This window comes from Cavia porcellus, unplaced genomic scaffold (genome assembly GCF_034190915.1).
Source record: "Cavia porcellus strain 051 isolate PalLab524CR breed Dunkin Hartley unplaced genomic scaffold, mCavPor4.1 scaffold_17, whole genome shotgun sequence".
Classification (NCBI taxonomy): domain Eukaryota; kingdom Metazoa; phylum Chordata; class Mammalia; order Rodentia; family Caviidae; genus Cavia; species Cavia porcellus.
In genome coordinates, this window is record NW_026947500.1 from 11413639 (window position 1) to 11434973 (window position 21335).

General features: G+C 39.6%; 1 protein-coding gene across 5 annotated transcripts in view; it reads right to left on the minus strand.

Annotated features, from left to right (window-relative positions):
• Positions 1–195: 195 nt before the first annotated feature.
• Kcnmb3 (potassium calcium-activated channel subfamily M regulatory beta subunit 3) overlaps positions 196–21335 on the minus strand; it is an 88910-nt gene continuing 67770 nt past the window's right edge. For 4 of the 5 annotated variants that reach the window (XM_063227209.1, XM_063227210.1, XM_063227212.1 and 1 more), the window contains 3 exons: positions 10955–11146; positions 8806–9004; positions 196–8051 (listed from right to left, as the gene is read on the minus strand). In XM_063227209.1, the coding sequence (XP_063083279.1) occupies positions 7665–8051; positions 8806–9004; positions 10955–11146 (778 nt within the window). In that variant the 3' untranslated portion in view covers positions 196–7664. Of the gene's footprint in view, positions 8052–8805; positions 9005–10954; positions 11147–17287; positions 17979–21335 lie in introns of those variants that run through there. The other variant, XM_003467544.5, reaches the window with a different exon arrangement.

Here is a 21335-nt window from a genome sequence, read left to right on the forward strand (position 1 = left end):
TGTTGGATTTTTTTGTTGGTGGTGGTTTGTTGCTGTTACTGTTTTCTGACAGTATTGACAAGATCTGACTCTTATTTTCCAGGGGAATTCTGGGCTCCCACAAACTAAAATAATCATCTTAGAAAAAAAGCATGAGCAGGAATAGTTCTTTTTCCACAATTGTACAGTATTCACCTTAAATTGATTTTTTTCTCCTTTTGCAATTGAACTGAATACATTTTTTCATGCATGTTTTCCAGGAAATAGAAGTGAGTATTAATGTTATTAAAAAGATTATTTTTTTTATTAAAGGCTATTTATATTATAGAAACTATCATTAATATATATTCTTTATTTACATAATCTGTCCCATAGTCATGCATTGTTTTGCACCCAAATTTTTATTGTTTGTAGCAGCATCAGCTTTCCTCTTGGGCTATAGATGAGGCTCAAGCACCATCCCATTTATACCCGTACCCAGTGTATAACGATTTACAGGAAGCAGATTGAACTCCGCCATCTTTTCCTTTCTGTCTGTTTTTTCACATGATTCCCTTATCATCCATCCTTTTTTAGTTGGAATGGCTCAGTCATGTGAAATTCGTTACCAAACTTCACAATTTATACTATCATCCTGACTGCTTAAACCCCTCTACCGAGACCTGCTCATGAATAGTATTTTATAATGTTACAGAATAGAAGCCAACTTTTTATTTTTAAAGATATTTATCCATATTTCAATATTAAAAGAAGAACATTAAATCATTTTCAAATCATATCTTGTTTCCCAAGTGATCAGGTCTCATCCCAACTTCATTAAATCCCATTTGAGCACAGAACACATTCTTAAACATTTTGAAAAATATTCACCCAATATGCAGGAGTTAATGCTAGTCATCATTCTAGGATCTGATATTTTATTCAGTATTTCAAATGAGTGACTAATGTTCTAAGAAGTAGCTTTAGCAAATTCCTGGGTGCCACACCAAAATGAATAAAGTGCAATAATTTACTGACAGTTTTCTAGACTAGGCATTTATTGGAGAACAACCTTATAAAGAGTGCACATTGTATAACCTAGTAAAACAGCATCACTTTAAAAATATTCTTCTGTGAAACCAGATATCTGTAGAAGTCTTGAATAGTGAACAAGGGACTCTAATCAAATACTCTTAATATCTGGCTATTTTAGAACCCTTAAAGGGCATAATTAATGAAGATTTAGATACTTCACTAAAGCATGTATATAATGCCACCATGAAAAAAAACTGAAGACTAGGGGAACTTATTTCTGTAAACTGTCTTGAAATAGTTATGCAGAATTTAATCCCTTGTTTTAAATTGAAAGCCAGATTCTTCTGCTAATAGAGGTTTCATTGTTTAAACAGTTAATGTTTTGTGTTATTTAGATATATGCAGTATACTAACATCCCAGCCTTTTCTATATCAGGGATTGATTAATAGAAAACTGAGTACAAATGGTACAGAGCTGAAACTTTGATGGTGGAAACTGAAGAATTAGAGAATTGTGTTTTACTCAAGTGCCAAAAAAGCCTTGAGCCTCCATGCACAAAATCTGTACAGTTTTTACATTTCTTTCACCTTAGTTCAGATAGTTGCCCATCTTCTATCCCCCTAGGACCTCTTCACCATTAAAACACACAAGCCACATAGCTTATTTCATTACATATGTTTATTTTTGAGTTATTACAACCAAATTAATTTGAGTTGAAGAAGCATAGATAAATTCTGTAAAGAATATAGATTAATGATCTGAGCAACAGAGGAGGACAGGGAGTGTTCAGAAAAGCGAAGACCAAAAATTGAATGGAAAGCTCCACCGGGTGACTAAGACCTGTTTCAAGTCTGCGATGATACAGCCACTTCCAGGTACTTGAGAGTCAGAGGTCAGCTGATGTCGCTGGCCCTGTGTGTCATCAACCATGATGTAGTTGACTATTGGCTCTACAGTTTCATTACTTGAGAAATATTCCTTCAGTAATTAGTTTGGAAGGAAAAATCATATCTAAAGAAAAAAGCCTAGCTTTAAATACAGTGTAGCAAGAAAATAGTCAACTGGTTAAAAATCACTTTTTACCATATCCTCAGCTGTATGAAAGCATTCATTTTGAGTATTTTTAGACTGCTGTTAATTTGAAATCTGTTAATATTATTGTGAAATTTGGGTTTTTTAAAAAAAATAAGATGTTTCTATTGGATTTTTTTTAAAAGAAGAATGGAATTTGGTTGCTATTTTATGACAGAACCTAAGCTTTTTCTGGTTCTGAGTGTCCTATGTAAAACTTAGTGTCAGAGTAATTAAGGTTTTCCCTTTATTCTGCTTTATATTACAATCTCATTAGGAAATGGGAAACTGGTGAATATATAATGAATTGTAAAATATTTTAATGTGTAACTTTCAACTGTGAAACTATGACTATTGAAATTTTGATGAAAACAGCTGCTGATAAAGTATTTTGTGTAAAGTGTAGTTCTTATTAATCAGGAAATGATCGTTTGATTAGATTGTGTATACCCTCTTGGACTTTATTTTAAATAGATGGATTTTTACATAGGTAAAACACAGTCCATCTGTGTTCTTTTTCCATCAAAATCTGACTAATTTGGCATTATTTTTTTAAAAAATTGTAAGCAGCCTGTGTTAAAGGCATGATGGAAATTTCACAGCACATAAACTTGGATTTTTTTTTACATAATGATTTTGTATATCCATTTTATTCATATTTTGATCAGTAACCCCTGCTTGCCAATTTTTGAAAGAAATTTACTTTCTAGCAGTATGTTCAAGCTAGTATGTTAACTTTTTCTGAATATTATAAGTTCCTTTTCTGTGTGTACACAAACTGTAGACCCGGGCTGGACCCACAAACTTGAAGTCCACCTTAAAAAATTATCTTGATGTCCAAGATATTACTAAAATAATTCAGTTTTAAAACAGTATATGGTGTTAATAGATGGTGGTGCTTCTATTTAAGTCAATTGTTCATACTTCAGATGTTTTGGAGCTTACCAATGTGAAGGGAGGGACAGAACAGGGAGGGGTTATTTGAATGAACTGCATTCTTTATGTCCATCCTTCCCAGACGGGGCACGTCTAAGGGAAGGCTGGAAGCTGTGAATATATACTGTTCGTACTACGAGGAAATTAACTCTTCATCAAGGATGGGTTGTGAAGGCTGAACTATACAATTCAGCACTGACGGCCTCCTCAATAATAATTCTTGGTAAAAGGATGTTACAGCTGGGCTGTTTTTCTTAAAGTACAAACAAAACCATTTTAATCACTACATTAAAACTGTAAATACATCTTTATGTGCCATGATCTGGGAAGGTTGTTTTCTTTGGTCATAAAAATTATTTCCACTTTCTGAAAAGATTATTAGGATTTCATTCAAGGTAGATATGGTCCCAATAAAATTGGATTGGTAAGGGCTGGGGATTTAGCTCAGCAACATAAGCGCCTGCCTTGCAAGCAGGCAGTCGTGAGTTTGATCCCTGGTACCAATAAAAACGAAAAAGACAAAAAAAAAAAATTGGATTGGTAACTGTACCTTAGAAAGTTAGGAGAGAAAAAATAGATGAGTTAAAATTCAGTACTTCAGGCTCTTACATGACAAATTTTTCCAAGCACTTTATTTTGGATTTACAAAGTCAAAGTTGGCATGTCTTGTTTTTAATGGTGCTGGAGATATTAAAAATTTTTTGGCTAAAATTTAACTATTGCTAGAGTCCTTCGGAAAAGGCTGTAATGTAGTGTGAAGAAGTTCATAGCACTAGGTTCTCAAATTTGGTGTTTAAAATCCATTTATTCTCTTTTCTCCATAACTAGTGTGTTTCATATGTGTGTTTATGCATAATTTCTATTTGTGCACACATTGCAAGTTCTAGTCAAGAGGAGTCTTTTATAAAAGATGTAAATGAATATTAAGGTTCTAAAATTCAGAAGAGTTTAGAATTCATCCGGAGTCTCCCAAGTTGGGATGTTAGTCTTTAAATAAACTTATTTATTTCATTCAAGTGTTCCACTTGATTAAAGTTTTGCACTTCCTTTTTAGTGCAGCACCATTCCTGTTGCTTAGTTTTAGGTGTGTTAATAGGTTAGCCACATTAGTTAGCAGAAAGGAGCAGGTGTGAGTCATAATGATATTTTCTTACTTGTAATTTTTACACAACTACATGTAAGAGTTTTCGTGGGGGAGGGGGGGTAAAATTAGTCCAGTGTATGTATGTATAGTCTAGTTCAGTGTAACTGAGTTTTCACTGCCAACAGAATCCATTCTTCATGTTGGTAAGTACAGAAAAAGTTTTAAAATAATTTTGTAAGCTAAGTGAAGTCTATCAATCTGCAGCCTCATCTAATCTGTCACTGCAATAATTTTGTGGCAAAACCATATATATTTTTAGGTATTCTTATTTTTGTTGAGCCTTCTAGGTTAGCAAGGAGACAAAAACCCTTCGGTGTTTCACATGAAAATGTCTTTAATATGACTAAACTCTTTCATTTGTGTATGAATTTCTAAGTGTGGTCACCATCTACTGATTTCATTTTTAGAAAGTTCCTCACCAGATTTATGTTCTAAGAGTAGTTGAAGAACTTGGCATTTATCAGAAAATTTTTTTCTTGCCATTGAGCTCACATTTTTTGTGCAGTTAATGGTTTCAGTGCAGTTCAGTCTTCACACTTAATTTGGTTAAATAAAATCCAAAAGAACATGCCCTCTGGGACCTGACACCTTCATATCCTGGGAGTGTAATGCTACCAAAAGACTGCTGACACATCAGTTGTTCACGACAGAAGCTTGAACAAGGAGCTCTAACTGGCCTTTTCTTTAGCCCCATTAATTGTAGCAAGTCTATTTCTCTATATTCTGTTCATTCAATGAATTGAAATCCTGTGATATAATGCATTAGTTAAGAAAACTTGTTTTTGATATCCTCTTTATGATGGCCCCCAAACTATTTGACACAGCAAGATGCATGTGTTATTATGTTGAGAATATAGAACAATAGCACTAAATTTAAGACCTCTTCCCAGTCTTGCTCTTCCTAGCAAGAAGTTTGGCCTGTGACTGCACTTATTGTTTGTTTGTGCTCATTAGAACCTGTCAATGTCTGCTTTTCTTTAACTTTGCAGTCTGTAACATCACGCTGTTTATTAAAAAAAAAAAAATACCTTGACTTGTGTCCTAACGTAGTGTATTATGTAAAGAAAAAGCTGTGATAATTCTATTTTTCCATTTCTCTAAAACCAAACTAGTATTGTAAATAATCAAAATTGAGCCGGATTTGTGTTCTTTTCAAAAATGACTAAGAATATTTGTTTGAAAACCTAAAACAATTATGCCTTAAAAGCCAACTTTTCTGCCCTGGTAAAATGATGAATATAAGAAAATTATGTTTAGATACTTTATTTAAGCATAAAGAATTATATACTTGTATTTTATGCAGACATATATGAGTGTGAATGTTTGTATATATGCATATAAGTATATAATCTTTTTTTCAAGTCGTTTGAGGGCCAGAGCCTAAAGAAGTTAGGCTAGAAGCAAACTGATTTTGCTTTCAGTTATCATTAAACATTGCTAAAGGTAAGTCTGAACCTTTCTTTGACCACTGATGCACATTGTTTTTGGTATTTGTTACTTTTAAGCATTGAAGCATATCACTGATTAAATTTTACTGATATGCCAAATTATTTGAACTTTAAATTGACATTGTTCCCTGAGTATAATTTCTTTCCTGAGATGAACCAAGTGGTCACTATCTGAATAGAAAACTGAAAGTAATTGCAGCATGTACTTTAGCTTGCATTTGTTAGGAGAAAAATTATATTGCTAAAATGTACAAGAAACAGAATGGTGATACGCTTTTAAGAAAACCACAGAATCTCCATTTTCAGAATGATTTAAAATGTACATGTATACATGTGTTGTATTACAGGAAAATCTCTAGCATACAAAATAATCTACTACAACGTTTAAGCAGCAACTTCTGAGCCATAAATATATGTATCACATATAGCCAAAAGAATGGGGGAGTGGGCAGAAGAACCTGCTCTTCCAGCACCCTACCCAGCCTCCTGCCCTTCCTGCTATGCCATGAAAAGTTCCAAATCTGACTATTACAGCTCTGCACAAGATTTTTTTTTCAGCTACTAGCAGTTTTAAGTACCTTTACTAGATACCAGAAACTGTTTCATTTACCCCCACCTTGTGCTTTAAAATAATGAAAGAAGAGACCATCCCCATGGTACAGATAAGAGAACAGAGGTTTTAACAGATTAGCTGATTTGCCCAAGGATGTATGTCCAAGAACTTGTAATTATGGCCTGCAAATTAAAATGAATCTACTCTGAGATGTATTCTTTGCACATTAGAAAGAGAATGGAAGACCAAGATTGTTCATAACTAGTCAATATTGTTCTACTTAATACTCAGTTTGCTGATTTATGGCTTGAAATTAATTACTAAAAGACACTAAGCTGACTTAGAATCAAAGCTTGTCTCGATTATATCTACATATAAATTACTTTTTTGTTTTTGTTTTTTGATAATAGAGATTGAGCCTAGGGCCATCACACTGAGCTACATCCCCAGCCTGCCCACGTGTATTTATTTGCTCACTTCTTTTGAAACAGGGCCTTGCTAAGTTGCCAAGCTTAACTCAAATTTATGATTCTCCTACCTTCAGCTCCCAGAGCACTGGGATTATACACGTACACTACTATGCCCCGGCTTTTTAGTGAGAATATGAAGACACTGAGATGTATTGGAAAAATTAGAACAAACTCTGTTCTCAGCTCATATTTGCAGCTTGATCTGAAAAGTACTTGGGTCCTGTAATACCATCATTTAGAATAATCATGGTTGATTCATTCATTAAAGTACAGACAGTTTTTGACTATCCATTGAACTTTCCTGCAGTGCAGATTTTCTAAAGTATGTTGGAATCCAGTATAGCTGTTTCTTCCTTCACATTTCTAGTCAGTGCTGCTGCTTCTACCTGAATGTGCACAGGATGAAGTGAGCTTATGAAAAGCATAATCCATGAGAATAATTCTGAAAAAAAACCTATGGCAAAGCTACGTATAAATCACTAAATTTACTGAATTTTCTAGGGAACAGCCTTCCTCTTATGGTGAATGGTGAAGAAACAGCAAACTAATAAATGCGGTAGGTCCACATTTTCTTAAGTGTCCTGATTCTTAGTTCTTGTAATGAACTGTTCTTCACTGAGGATTGGCTTCATGAAAATGTTTTCATGTGCCTAGAGTTAGGCTGAGAATTCAGCAGATTAGATACCTTTATCATCATTCATTTTCATACGGACAGCTTCCAGCTAGATCTGAAATTAGATCAATAACTACCTTGAACTCATCTGACCTGTAGGGTGGCTCATAAGGAAAGAGATTTAGAGTAGAAAAGATAGATGATGCATGAATTTGACATATTTGTAGAATACAGAAAAAGGCTTTTAAGAAACTTCCCACATGAAAATGTAACTTTACCCTATATGTAGTTAGTTTGCAAGCAGGCATAATTAGGTCTTCCACTGCATTGATCCTTACAGATGCCCTTGAATTCTGCACCCGGCTGGGGACAGTCCGCCAGGGAAGGGCTGTTGCAGTAAAGTGTTGGTCTGGAGCCAACACTTTAATTTGGCCATTATCTTAAGATTTCTCTGTTTCTTCCTTTGCTCTTGTCCGCACTCCACAGTTTGTATGGATGCTGTCTGATGGAGGGTACCTTACCACCCTCTTCATCTCTGACTGTGGGGCTAAATTTTTCACAGAGTAAGGACAGGTGCTGTGTTAATCTCACCATGCCAACAATCAGGGCACCACCTAGCAGAGTCAGTGAAGGCCAAAATAAACAGTGGAAGATAACCATTTGATCATATCTTTTTATAAGAATGACATCTTCAGATTGGCTGTCCGGACTGTAGAAGCATGAAAAAGAGGTTCCATTTTTGTGATCGAAGAATTCCTTTATGTCCAGAACACCGCTGAGTAAATCATCCCTATCTTGGTGGCACTTCGGTGTGTAAAAGCACTGGGAATATGGAGGGGGGAAAAGATGACAGTATTGTCACCAATATCAAGCACTTCACAGTTTTAATTTTGGAACAGTTTCAGTTGCAAGCTAGCAGACAGAAATTTCAGTCTTAGTTCAAATATTACACAGCTTATGAGTAAGATTGGCAGGGGGGTACCAAGTTAAGTGGCCACTTGTAGGTACTAAGCTAAAAGCCTGAGGTTTATTACCATATCCATTAGCACTTGGGATAGGGTGTTAAAGTACTACAGAAATGTTGGAGAACTTAAATGTCATTGCTGCCACAACAAAACCTCATACTGAAATTAAAAGACACCAAAGTTCAGTGTCATCTAATACAACTTTCATAGTTAACTACAAATCCTACCAGTTGTATAACTTACCAAAATACAGTAATTACTTAAAGACAAAATTGTTTAACCAAAGGTAGACTGTCGAGTATATTTTTTAACATTTTTGATATGCTAGCGAGTGGGACCTCTGAAAGTAGGACTGCTCATTCCCTGAACCTGCAAATTTCAGACACCAACTTGTGAAACTAGAGTAATGCCTTCTGTTCCTATGTAGCCCAGTCCTCCCCCGAGAACGCTTTCACCTGTTTTTTTATCATGACTTAACCACTACAGAAATATTCACTGAAAGGAAACATTGATCCTTACAGATGCCCTCGAATTCTGCACCCAGCTGGGGACAGTCAGCCAGGGAAGGGCTGTTGCAGTAAAAACTCTTTAATTACATTAATTTAAGTTACCTGGGAATTGAACTGGACAGCCTCTTCATTGTAGTGTAGAAGAGCTTTCTGACCTGAGTGCGTGAGGTTCACGAACACCTGAAGACACGGATACTTCCCCTGACCTCTGCAGCCCACGCCACAGCTGAAAGCACAGTCCAGCCAGTCCTCCATGATACGTGTGTGGATGGTTGTGCAGTTTGATTCTTCTCTCAACGTGCTGCAATATGGAAAAATGCATGTTCTTCAATACTAGAGAATGTAGTTCTGCAGTCCTGATGTCGTAGCCCAAGGCATTTGTCTGATTTGAGGAACCATTAACAGGTGTCACGTGATGATCATGGAGTATGGAGGATGTAGAGATGGCATGAGAGCAGTAAGTTGGAGTGTCCGTCTCAATTCTGACTACCAGTGTGCTTCTCACTGTACCAATCCTAAGATCCCCTCAGATCCTCGGTATTCAACTTTCAGAACATCCAAAGAAGTTTTTTAGGAAAACCTGATAAACGTGATCCCAAAGCTTCACTTGCAGAGATTCTGGCTCAGTGGGTAAACTGAGACCCAAAAATCTATATCTAATAGTATGTAAGGTGCAGTTATTTGGAGACACACCTTAAGTGATGTTACCCTAAGTATTGCATCACTACATTTCATACTCGGAAGTCTCATCACTTCATGTTTCATCACTTCAAGATGCCCCTTATCCTTTGGGAGGAGACAGCACGGCCTGCAAGAGTCCTAATAACCAGGTACAGTTCCTTACACACACTGCACTCCCAAAAGTCAAATGCAAGTGCTTGGCAAATCTTTACGTAGTAGAATACTTACTATAGCTTTGCTACCTGTAAGTTCCTTCAAGTTAGGAGCTACATCCTTGTCCTCTTTATGTTCTTCAAAACAGAAGCACAGTTCTGTAAGTGTACTGATCAAACTTCACTATGAAAACGTTATTGGAGATTGCACATGTACTACATATACAGGCCGTGCATAGAAATGGTAGACAAAGTTCTTGCTGTGAAAATGTGGCAGTATGGAGGAAGGCTGTGTGCATATGAAATAATTAGAAAACAGGTCCAGGATAAAGTAAGTGAAGGCAAGAGGAAATCCTGGGATCAGTTTTGAGACCACCTCTCATCTTGGGGGTCCTGTGTTTATTTCCTCTTGCCTTAAACAAGAAGTTTGAAACAAGCTTTAAGCCAGAATCTTGAAAACCATTGTTAGCTAGGTTCATACCCTATTCTCATTCATGATCCTAAGTAATAATTTTTCTTTATCAATAAACCTGAGGCCACTGTGCATTTTAACCTGACTCTCAAGGCCTAGGACACAAACATTGCCGGCGTGGAGCTCAAGAGATGCGGGAACAGGGGCAGTGGGAGAGCGTGTGATGCAAGGATGGGGGACTCCACCTGATGTTGGTGGCTTCAGGGATGATGAAGGACCTCACAGCCCACAGGACCAAGGTACAAATGTGGGCAGCATCTTGATATCTAGAAGCATCTGGAGAGGAAACTCCCAGAAATCCTTCCCAGAAACATGTCTCCTCTGGAAAGGAATGCCTCTAGAAAACTCCCCCAGGATCCTATCAGTGGTGCTGCATAACATGGTGACCTCTTCATTTTTTTTCCAAAGACTGGTAACTCAGGAATGGCAGGAAATTAATCTGAAAAGTAAAAAACCTGGGCATGATTGGCACATCCCTGTAATCCCAGCACGGGAGTCTTAAGGCAGGAAGGTCATCCTGAGTTCTAGACAAGCTTAGGCTGCATAGTTCAAAGCCAACTGAACTACCTAGTGAGACACTGTCTCAAAAATGAATCAGTAAATGAAAACAAAAAGATGACTCACTTCCTCCTGATGACCCTTCTTCCTAGGAAATTGACATCTCAAAGGGAAAATTTATGACCGAAATGGTTATCTAAGTGTTGTGATGGAGGTGGATTGTGAGATTAGAGGACAGAGATTAAAGGAGTAGCTTCCACTTTAACGCTTCCTTCTCCATCTCCAGCTGCTTCCCATCATGGACAGAGGAACAGACAATTCCACCTCCCATCCTAGACCACTGTCAGGAGAGCCGGCCCTGGAGAAACCAAAGGGGCCTCACCTCCTTTATCAGAGGACCTAGGTTGGACCCAGATTGGAAACTGGATCTTGTGTCTCTGTTTCTTACCTGAGTATGAAAGGTTTCAGGATCTTTGTTCCAAGCAAGAAGAACATCAGGACTGAGAAAGCCATCATAGCAAGCCCCAGCAGCACGGCTCTGTCCTCTCCTGCACTGGACGGCAGTTTCTTGTGCACATCTGGTAGCTCTCCATTGCTGTAGTCTCTGTACCTCTTCTTCCCAGGGATAGAAAAAGCTGTCCTGGGGAAGCGGGGGAGATGCCACAGTGAGCTCATACAGAAGCGGCAACAAAGCCAAACATGGAGCTACATGTCTGTAACCCCAGCCCTCTGGGAGGCTGAAGCAGAAGGATCCAAGTTCAAAGCCAGCCTAAATAACGTAACAAGACTCAGAAAATGAAGGCTGGGGATGTAGCTCTGTGTGAAGGCCTTGGGTTATTCCCCAGTACCCACAAGGAATAAAAGTAGCAACGTTTATTAGCACAAGGAATTGAGGAATAATGGCGTTTGCTGTCCTGAAGGTGGTGAACAAGTTCATCAAGATCTCACCTGCAGAACCTGGTGAAAATTCTGTCTTAAGTTCACATCATATATTCTCAAATATTTTTAAAAGAGAGTGTGACACAACTAAGGAATGTGGCCTACTGGAAGTCTTTAGAAATCTGTGTAACTAAAAACCAGAAAAAACCTACAAGTAGCTTTCATAAGTATTAAAAACTGATCTTTCAGGGATATTGTACTTCGTTTCTGAAAATATTTTCTACATTGTCTTACGAATTCCATATGGAAAAAAATGAAAAAATGTCACATTTGGGGTGAACCATGCTGACCTAGGAAGGTCGGTCTTGTTCTTCCACACCGGGCGTCTGCCCACACTGATGGAGATTTCAGTGCCATCTTCTCTCCCCTCGCTGCTTCACTCCCTGTCCCCTTGTGCTCTGCGTGGATGTCCCTGCACTTCTCTCCTCTCTGCTCTGCCTGGAAACTCTCTCCAGCACAGGTTCTTTCACCATGGGTGTCTAGGGCAACACATAGGTCATAGACGGTGCCCAGCCAGTGGCTGGATTTAGTTTGGCTTACTAGGGAGATTATTGCCTTCAAATCATGATATTTCTCTTTAAAATGCTGATTTCCAACTTTTAAAAAAAACGCTAACCTCCACATTCCCGCAGCTGAACCACTGGCTGAGCCTCAGAGCAGTGTCTCTCCTCCACATGGGTCGTGTCCTGGAGTCTGCCACAGCCCCACCACTTCAGGTGGCCGGTGCCACCGATTGAGTGTTCCTGCACCCCGTGGTCCATTTTTAAAGGCTTTGTAAAGTCACAAGTCAAGCAAGTGCATCTCTAAAGGTAAAAACTCAGGCTCTATCAGACCACCTATACAACTTCTAAATTTTGAAGCCAAGAAAAAAACCCTATCAAGGGAATTGGTAGTTGTCGCTGTTTTTCCTCAAAGCATGCTTCGTACTTTGCCCTGCAGCCTTGGCCTTTCTCTCCTGCAGTGCCTTCACACGCTGAAGGACTTGAGGCCAGGATCTGGTGAAGCAGGGCGGCCCAGGAGCCGCAGCTCTTAGTCTCCTTGGATACCATACTCACCCCCCTGTCATGTCACCCTTGGAGAATGGACACAGAAAAAATAAAATTTGATCCAGGGCATTTTATGACTTATCAGTAAGTTGGATATGTTGATTAAGGACAGTTTTCCCCATTAAGTAAAGTTTGGAAGGGGCTGGGGGTTTAGCTCAGCGGCATAAGCGCCTCACTTGCAGGTGTGTGGTCATGAGTTCAATCCCTGGTACCAATAAAAAAGAAAAAGACAAAAAAAAAGTAAGGTTTGGATATTTTCTGTAATCTCCAGTATCGAGCATCCTCCATTTTCCCTCGTGCTCTGACACTGGGCCTCTGTTGATCTGCCAAGGCATCCGGGAGGCTTTACTGTAAGATATCCTTGAAGTCCAGGAATGAAGAAGCTTTTGATGAGGTCCCTATGGCATTTCTGATACATTCATTATACTAATTATAACAGTATGTTACACAAAACTGGCATAAAACTGTTAGATTCTGCTCTAATTGAGGAATAAGAACTGGCAGAACCCTAGACCTGACTTCCTGTTTCTAAAATTTCTGTCCACTTTGTTCTAAGGCTTTATGACAAATTGATGTAGTGGTGTGCACCTGTAATCCCAGCACCTGGAAGGCTGAGGCAGGAGGATGACAAGTTTAAGGCCAGCTTGAGCTATGCTTTGAGTTCAAGCCCAATTCTCAGATACATAACAAGACACTGTCTAAAAGAGGAAGAGGAGCAGAAAACAGGTCCATGTTTGGAGGAGGGAAAATAATCATTAAAAATTATCACAGATAACTTTTTACTATTGTGAAAGTCATAGTATTCTTTGTCAGGGGTGTGGAAGATCAGATACCTACTCAAACTACAAATACCTAAAAATTCTGCCTAAAACTAAAAGAATTTGGAAACTCAAGGGGCAAAAAGTACATGAAAATGGCAACCTAAAGAGGAAAGTGGGGAGAGCCAAAGTTTTACCTTGAAGGATCTTCAGGCTTCACTCTGAAAGTTTGTGTGGTCACAGGGGTAGGAGAGAATGCCCAAAGCCTGTCCGAGGTACGGAATTTAATACATCATTCAGCTGTAGCTGGGGCCCCAAACTACCTAAGTTTCAGTGTAAGGTTGATGTTTAAACATGCACACGCACACACACACTTCTATAAGAGACTGCAAGGAAAATATTTTTCTCAAACTTTAACAGAGAGCAGGCCAGTCATGGTGGCACATGCCTATAACCCCAGCACTTGGAAGGCTGAGGCTGGAAGACCACTGAGAGTTCAAGGCCACTGAACTGCATGGGAAGATCCTGTCTCAAAAAAAGTAAAAAAAAATTACAATCTCCTCCCAAATTTGATAACCCAGTAAAAGATGACTCTTAGAATTTGCAGTCTGAATTTTCTCTACCCGGACAATCCAGAAACCTCAAGTTTAGAGTTAGCTTAAGGTTGTCTGAAGTAAGTAGTGCCATCTGCCTCCCAGTAGAAGTAAATATGTACAAAAAAAAAAAAAAAAAAAGATATTTGTTAAGGGCTGGGGATTTAGCTCAGCAGCATAAGCGCCTGCCTTGCAAGCAGGCAGTCATGAGTTCGATCCCTGGTACCGATAAAAAGGAAAAAGACAAAAAAAAGAAGTAAATATGTACCTTCTTCATAGACCCTCCTCCAGCCTTGACCTCAAAAGAACACTATAAATGTCCAAAAAGTACATATTCATGTTCAAAAATCGTAAGACTTGCAAGGAAATAAGGGACTTTGAGTATACAAAAATATAGACAACAGAATCAGATCCACAAAAAAATGAGATTCTTCAGAGGAATATATTTAATGTTCTTAACATTTAAAAAAAAGGATTGAAGAGTAAGGGACTCTAAAATACTATCAAACTAATATTAAAAATTTAGCTCGGTATGGTGGTGCACACCTGTAATCCCAGCACTCGGAAGGCTGAGGCAGGAGAATCACCGTGAGTTCAAAGCAGCCTGGGCTACCTGTAAGTTCAAGGGAACCCTGAAAGGCAGGGCAAAACTCTGACTCAAAAAAAAAAAATGTTTAAGAACCAAATAGAATTTCTGGAATGAAAAAGTAATTGAAAGTAAAAACTTAGTGGACAGATTTAAGAGTCATTTAGATCCATGTGAAAACATATTAAACAGCTAGATCTGCAAAATAGCCTAAGTGTAATACTGACAGATTTTTAAGTGGAAAATACTAAAGTGAGGTTAATAAGATTGATGGGAAATGTGTAACATGGTATCTTTTCAGGATTCCCCAAAAAAGTGTTAGAAGCAATATGATAAAGAGAAAATGAAATTTCAGAACTAATGAAAAGGCCCATCCACAGATTCCAGAAACCCTGTGGCATAAAATAAAAAGAAATCTGTACCTCAACATACCCAGATATATATTACATAGCCATAAAGACAAAGAAGAGATCTAAGCAGCCAGAGAAAAACATAGACTGCCTTCAGGACTGACAACCTGAACACTTACTTTTGTACAATGAAATAGAAGCGAGAGCATTGTCACTGCCCTAGAGAAAGTGACCACAGACTTCTGTATCTGCAAAATTCTCTCAAGTCTAAGTGTGAAACAAAGACATCTCACACACTCCAACAACAGCAGACCCTCACAGACCTCAAAGGAAAAGGTCCAGTATTTTCTCTGAGTAGATAGATAACCACCCAGGTGACAGAACTGAGATTTAATCCAAAATGAACAGCAAATACAGGAGTAGATAGGTAGGGATGCTCCCTCTATGAATAATGATAGAAATCACTCAGTATATTATAGTGGTTGGGGGATTTTTTAAAAAAGGTAAATGCATGACCGAAGCACACTAATGGGATAATAGTGCTGTGTGTTCTAAATGCTTGGCAATTTCAGGGAAAGAAACAAAAAGACATTTTATTTCAAGTCTGCATGCTAAATTTGTGGAGTAGCCTTTAAAAAGTAGAAATAAGTGATGTAATTTTCAAACTCATAGAAAAATAATTAAAAGGGGAAAAGTTCATACAAAAGAAAGAAAAGAATTCAAAGAAAAAACAGGACAGACCTCATAAAATACATGATAGAATAATGTTACTCTATCAATGTCGAAGGAAGAGAGCCAAATCTTCTGGTCATTGTCTGTCTGTCTGTCTCTAACTCGAGGTGATCTTCCTGCCTCAGCCTCCCCAGTGCTAGGACTCCAAGCGTATGCCACCATGCCCGGCTCTCATCTCCACTTCGGACCGATGTATTATCTTGAGACATTTATCCCTGTCAAGGATGCAGAGAGGACTGACTTTCCAACCAGACCCAAGCAAAACACAGCATTACAGGCATGTTCTTGCTGGGCAAGTCAGCCAGGGCACAGTCAGTGACAGGGCTTTGAACACACTCATCTGGGTGTGAGCCGACAGGAGCCAGCAGCCTTCCCCTCTGACACTGAAACGGGCAGGGGGTGCTCTATAGAAACGCACTGTGGTGCATCTCAGCTTCTCAGTCCTCTGACACTCAGTTCACCACGTATGTGACTCCTCGGCACGGGGCACCTGACGTTAATATATCCCTGTAATTTGTTTTTGTTGCAGCGAAGATTGGGGCAATTATTTCTACCTTTCTATTTTTTAATTACCAAAAACTTAACAACATTTTTTTAATGACTTCTTTTGAAACGGCGGGTTCATCAAGTTCAGCAAGAGGAGACAGCGATCAGAAATGAAAAGGAGATTCTACACTGCTTTGGCAGCCGCGGCTGCTTGCTATCTGATTCATTACGCTGCTGAATGGAGCATGAGAGCTTGTTTGTGCCGTGTCTGCCATTTGATCTCCTGCCACGCCGTGATTCACTGTAATTGTCTGTTCATAAAAGCCTTAGTTCATTTCTAGGAGAGAAGAACCTCCTTCTCTTCTCTGTAATGTGTCTCTTCCTTCCTGAACCCAAACCCCTACATCTCACTCTCCTCCTGCTGTGTCTTCTCTCCCACAGAGCTGTAAGTATAGAGCGTAACGGAGGGGTATCAACATCCTGACCATTACAACCTGCAGTGCTTCTACTTCCTCAGCTCCAAACTCCACTTGGGTTAGTAAAGTACCCATTTTCCACATCGTGAGCAAACGCGGCTGTGAAATGTACTACAGATCCAGAATATCCCAGTGCGCCTTCCACCCGCAGGCACTGCCCTTCTCTCTGCTTTGATGTCCACTTCTGATGGCCTCATATCTCAACCCCAGGCAGGGCAAGGGCGCCACTGCACTAAAAAGCTCTCGTCTGCTTTGCTTTGCATTCGCTTAGGGACAAATGGGTCCTAAGGATAATCTTACTTCCCCCTTTTGCTGGTTAATAGCATTTGCTGACATGTGCAGGAAACAGAAAGGTCTACTTGAAAGTGCCTCGAGACTCTTTCTGCTTCCCTTTCACAGGTAGGAAAAAGATGAGGCAGACATAGGTTAAGTGACTTGCCCTGGGACACACAGTTAAGTGGTGGAGCTGGGATATGAAGGCAGTACTGTGACCTCAATGTTCTCTAACGGAATCAGATGCTAGTGTAATTTCCTCAATCATTTAACTGAGAGATAAAATGTGCAACAACTGTGTGCTGGACCACATCACCGCTGAGACCCAGAACTTGTAACCTAGAGGTGGAATTCAGTGAGAAAAAAAAAGGCATGCAGTGAGGTCAGAGCTGTTGGGGAAGCCTCCAGGTATCCTGGAGAGCAGGCCAGTGAGCATCCTCCAAGCACAATGACACCTCAGCCCCCAATCCTATTACAGCCCCCATCCAAGCACTTGTTTAGCAAGATGCCTGTTACAGACCAAGAGAGCGTGGGTGACTTACCTCCCCTGGCACCTGCGGCTGCCCTGGAGTGTAATCTGAACTGGGATGCTGAAGGGCTGCATGAGACCAAGGCTGGGCTAAAGGGGCTCCTCTCACCTCATCATGCCGCCAAAGGGCATCGGAGGGGGAAGCTTAAGCATCAACACAAGCGGCATCCCAGAGGGAGCCCCCAGCTCCCAGCACAGTGACGCCCATCGGAAACACTGCCATGTCCAGAACTGGTAGCCTGCTAGAACTTTCCTGCAGGTGGGAACTCAGGACAGCCTGGCCCAGGTGGCTCTGGAAGATAGATTCTTGGCCAAGTGGATCAGCCTGTCGCAAAAACTGAAGAACCGTGTGGTTTTCTGGAACCAAAGCTTCTCCCTGATGGTTGTCCTGGCCTGCCACCAACTTACCACCTATTTCTGCCTCAGCGGGCAGGTGCATCGTCATAGAGACCTAAGCGCTGTGGAAAGTTCTGAGACCCAAGGGACCCTCTGTAATTGGTGAGGGACACACTCCTCACAAGACATTACAAGAAGAGGAAACGTTATGCCCAGGTCACACTTCCTTTTTCACAAATTGTTGGAATGCAATCCACAAGAATAGCTTTATTCGGGCTGGGGATTTAGCTCAGCGGCATAAGCACCTGCCTTGCAAGCAGGCAGCCGTGAGTTTGATCCCAGGTACCGGTAAAAAGGAAAAAGACAAAAAAAAAAAAAAGCATAGCTTTCTCTTGTAAATTGCATGTGCTAAAAGATTAACTTTTGTATGTGATTTCCCAAATTTTCAAGGCTTACAGGGCAATAAATAACACCATTAAAATTATCTCAAAGTGTTTTTTAAATGTATCAAATATAATTTTGATAACTTAAAGGGCATGTGGAGATCTTTACAGCTAAATTATGACCACTACCACAATACAGTTTGTGAGCTCAACATGAACCAATAAATTTGTTGTTTTTTAACCAAGGCAAGGCTATCTTACCATTTCCAAAATGTTGGAGTGGACAAGAATGTAAGCATAACCACATCTATCAGCACTGTGTAGCTATATAAACTGTTGTCATTTTAAAATCATTTAATGAAAATAAATATTTGTACGTACCTGATTTGCATTATTATTTGGCTAGAGTTATGGACTCGGTCCTAGGTAAAATATTTGTTTTTAGTGAACTGAAGCAATTTATGATAAAACTGATGATACCCAGTATTTCTTTCTTTCTGTTTCCTACTTCCACCTGATGTTTATTTTTAAAAAGGTTAATTATTCCTCTTAGATTTATCTGTGCTAATACATTACTTCTGCATCTTGGAACTTAGCTCTTGGAAAAAGTGAATGATTTGCTGATACTTCTATGTTTTGATTCAGCCTCAGAAATATGGTAATTTTTGCCGCCCATGAGACTTTTGGAAAGTTTTCCCAGGCTGGTCTGGAATTCTGGCTCCAGCCATCCACCTTCATCTCAGCCTCCAAGTAGCTGAGAAACTTCTTCTGCACCCCCAACCTGGGAGACCCTGTCTGCACCCACAACTCACGTCTGCCTTTACAGGGCCTCCCAGCCACTCACACCTTCTCATGCTTATTCCCTTTAAGAGAAAATACGCATGCATAATCTTTAAAACTTCATCTTTAAATTGAGTGAAGAAAGTGGTTTTTCTAATTACTTTTAGTCCTCCTTCGGTAGTTTGGGTGAGAGCTGAAGGTTTCTTTGGTTCCTAATGAGTGTGGGCCTGCTTATGTCTTGGGTGGAGCTCTCACAATTAGCCATCAGAGTCTCTGCTTGGATCTAGCTGGTGCTTTGGTTCTTTTTTGCTTTCTGTTGTTGTTGTTTATTTTTGTTTTTGTTTTTGTTTTTGAGACAGGCTCTCATTGTGTAGCTGGAGCTGGTCCTAAACTCGCTATCTATCCCAGGCTGGCCTAGAACTGGCAGTAATCCTCTAGCCTCAGCCTCCTGAGTTCTGGGATTACAAGCATGCTCCATCACACCCGACTTTCTCTTTCCTTTCTAAATGGAACCACGATGGTAGGTGAGAAAACTAATGTCACTTTTCCCTCTTGATATCACTGAAGCCTGCTGGTAATCGGCTGACCCTTCTGTTCACCAAGAGCATACCCACTCCTCCCCTTCATCATAAATTCTAAGTGGCCAGTTCACAGTGTTTCAAGAGGAGCCGAGAGCTAGTAGGTGTGAGTTGCAATTCCACTGTGTTCATCTGGGAACTCGGGCAAAGCTAAGCCAGATGCAGTGTGGTGATGAGAGATGCCAGGCATTGCACATCAGGATCCCAGGATGTTTCCTGACATCCTGGCTCATTCCTTTCTGAGTTAGTCACTTCCTGGAGATCACTTCCTGCTCCATAAAACAGTAACTGCCAATTGTGGTGGCGCACACCTGTCCTCTAAGCACTCATGAGGCTGAGGCAGAAGGATCTGTTTGAGTTTGAGACCAGTCTGGACACAGTGGGTTCAAGGCCAGCCTGAACTACATAAGTAGACATTTTCTAAATAATAATAATAATAATAATAATAATAATAATAATAATAATAAATAAAACCATAACTATGAATCACTTGTCAGCCCACCATGTGTTGTGCTCCATCCTTGTTAGTCCACAGACTGTTGTCGGTACTGGGTTCAAATGCTATCTTTGTAGCTTTAAGTAACTGTTCAAAAATTCCCTGCTCTGATTGGCCTCAGTACAAACAAAAGAAAAAGGAGTAAATAAAAGCTCAGTGTGAGCTGCCTGAGTATGTGAGGCTCAGTGTCTGCAAACTGCTATGAGACCTGTATATGAAAGGGACCATTATTACAGAATGCTGGCATTGTGGATTCTGGTTCTATAGACCCAGTCATTTCTTTTGCATGTAATAGATGATTGACGCCAAGAAGAAAAAGAACTTTCTCTCCTTTCCACCATGCTCAAGAAACTACTTTTTCATTCTCTTTCTATTCGCCCATTACAACTAAGAATTCTACTATTCTGCTATTGCAACTAAGGATTCTTTTGTGGCTGACAAGCTCCGTGCTCATGAAAACTGTACCTGCTTTCCCAAGTTTAGAGTTCAACAGATCATTCACAACAACCTAAAAAGCGTCCAATGGCTTTTATTCTTTGTGTGTCTGTGTTGTAGGGGAATAAAGAAAGGCCTAACTAAACAGTCATCTAAGATAGGGCATTTATGCTGATACAAGCAACAATTTAAACAGTCAAAAGTAAAGGCATACCTCATCTTATATTCTCTGTGCAGGAAAACAAGGACATATGGTCCATGTCACACACTGCAGGAATCTTACGCAGTACCTTGCTCTTCCTTTGCCCTAAGCATCACCTCCAGCCATCTTCGCTAACTAAATGAGCACTTGACTCTATGAACTAGACTCTTGTCTGAAAAAGAAGCATCACTTCTCTGCAGATGTTTTGCCTTCTCTGAATAATACTATTGTACTGATTAATATTTATTAAGTACTTAGTAAAAACCAGCATCATTCGAAGGAAATATACACCCATTAATTTATTCACATAATATTTTTTAGATAGGCTTTCATTATATAGTCCAGGTTCAAACTCATTATGCAACCCAGGCTGCCCTTGAACTCATGGTGATCCTCCTGACTCAGCCTCCCAGGAGCTAGAATCATAATAATGATGCCACATCCTGCTTGTATTGTGGGGTGTTCTGAAGACCAGAAAGCTCAACTGACGCTTGGCCTACAGACAAAGCAGTGGATAATGAAACAGAAACTAATAAAATGACACTCGAAATTGTTGAACAGTTTTGCAGTCCTCAACTGATGGGCTTGTTTAAAACCCACTGTCTCCCAGTGTACTGACAGAAGTGAAAAAAAAACCCACTGTGAACAAATCTTCACCAGGGCACTGGGTACAGATGTAATAGTATAAGTCAAGGTAATTGCTCACTACATAAATGGTACTCAAATTCAAGTGAGACTTTCTATTTTAGAAAAAGATTTCCAATCCCTGTCTCTCCTGGTTTTATTAAAATAATTTGGATACAGAGCCCAAGTGCCTGCTTTTTTAAATGCCCTTCATACAACGTGGTCCT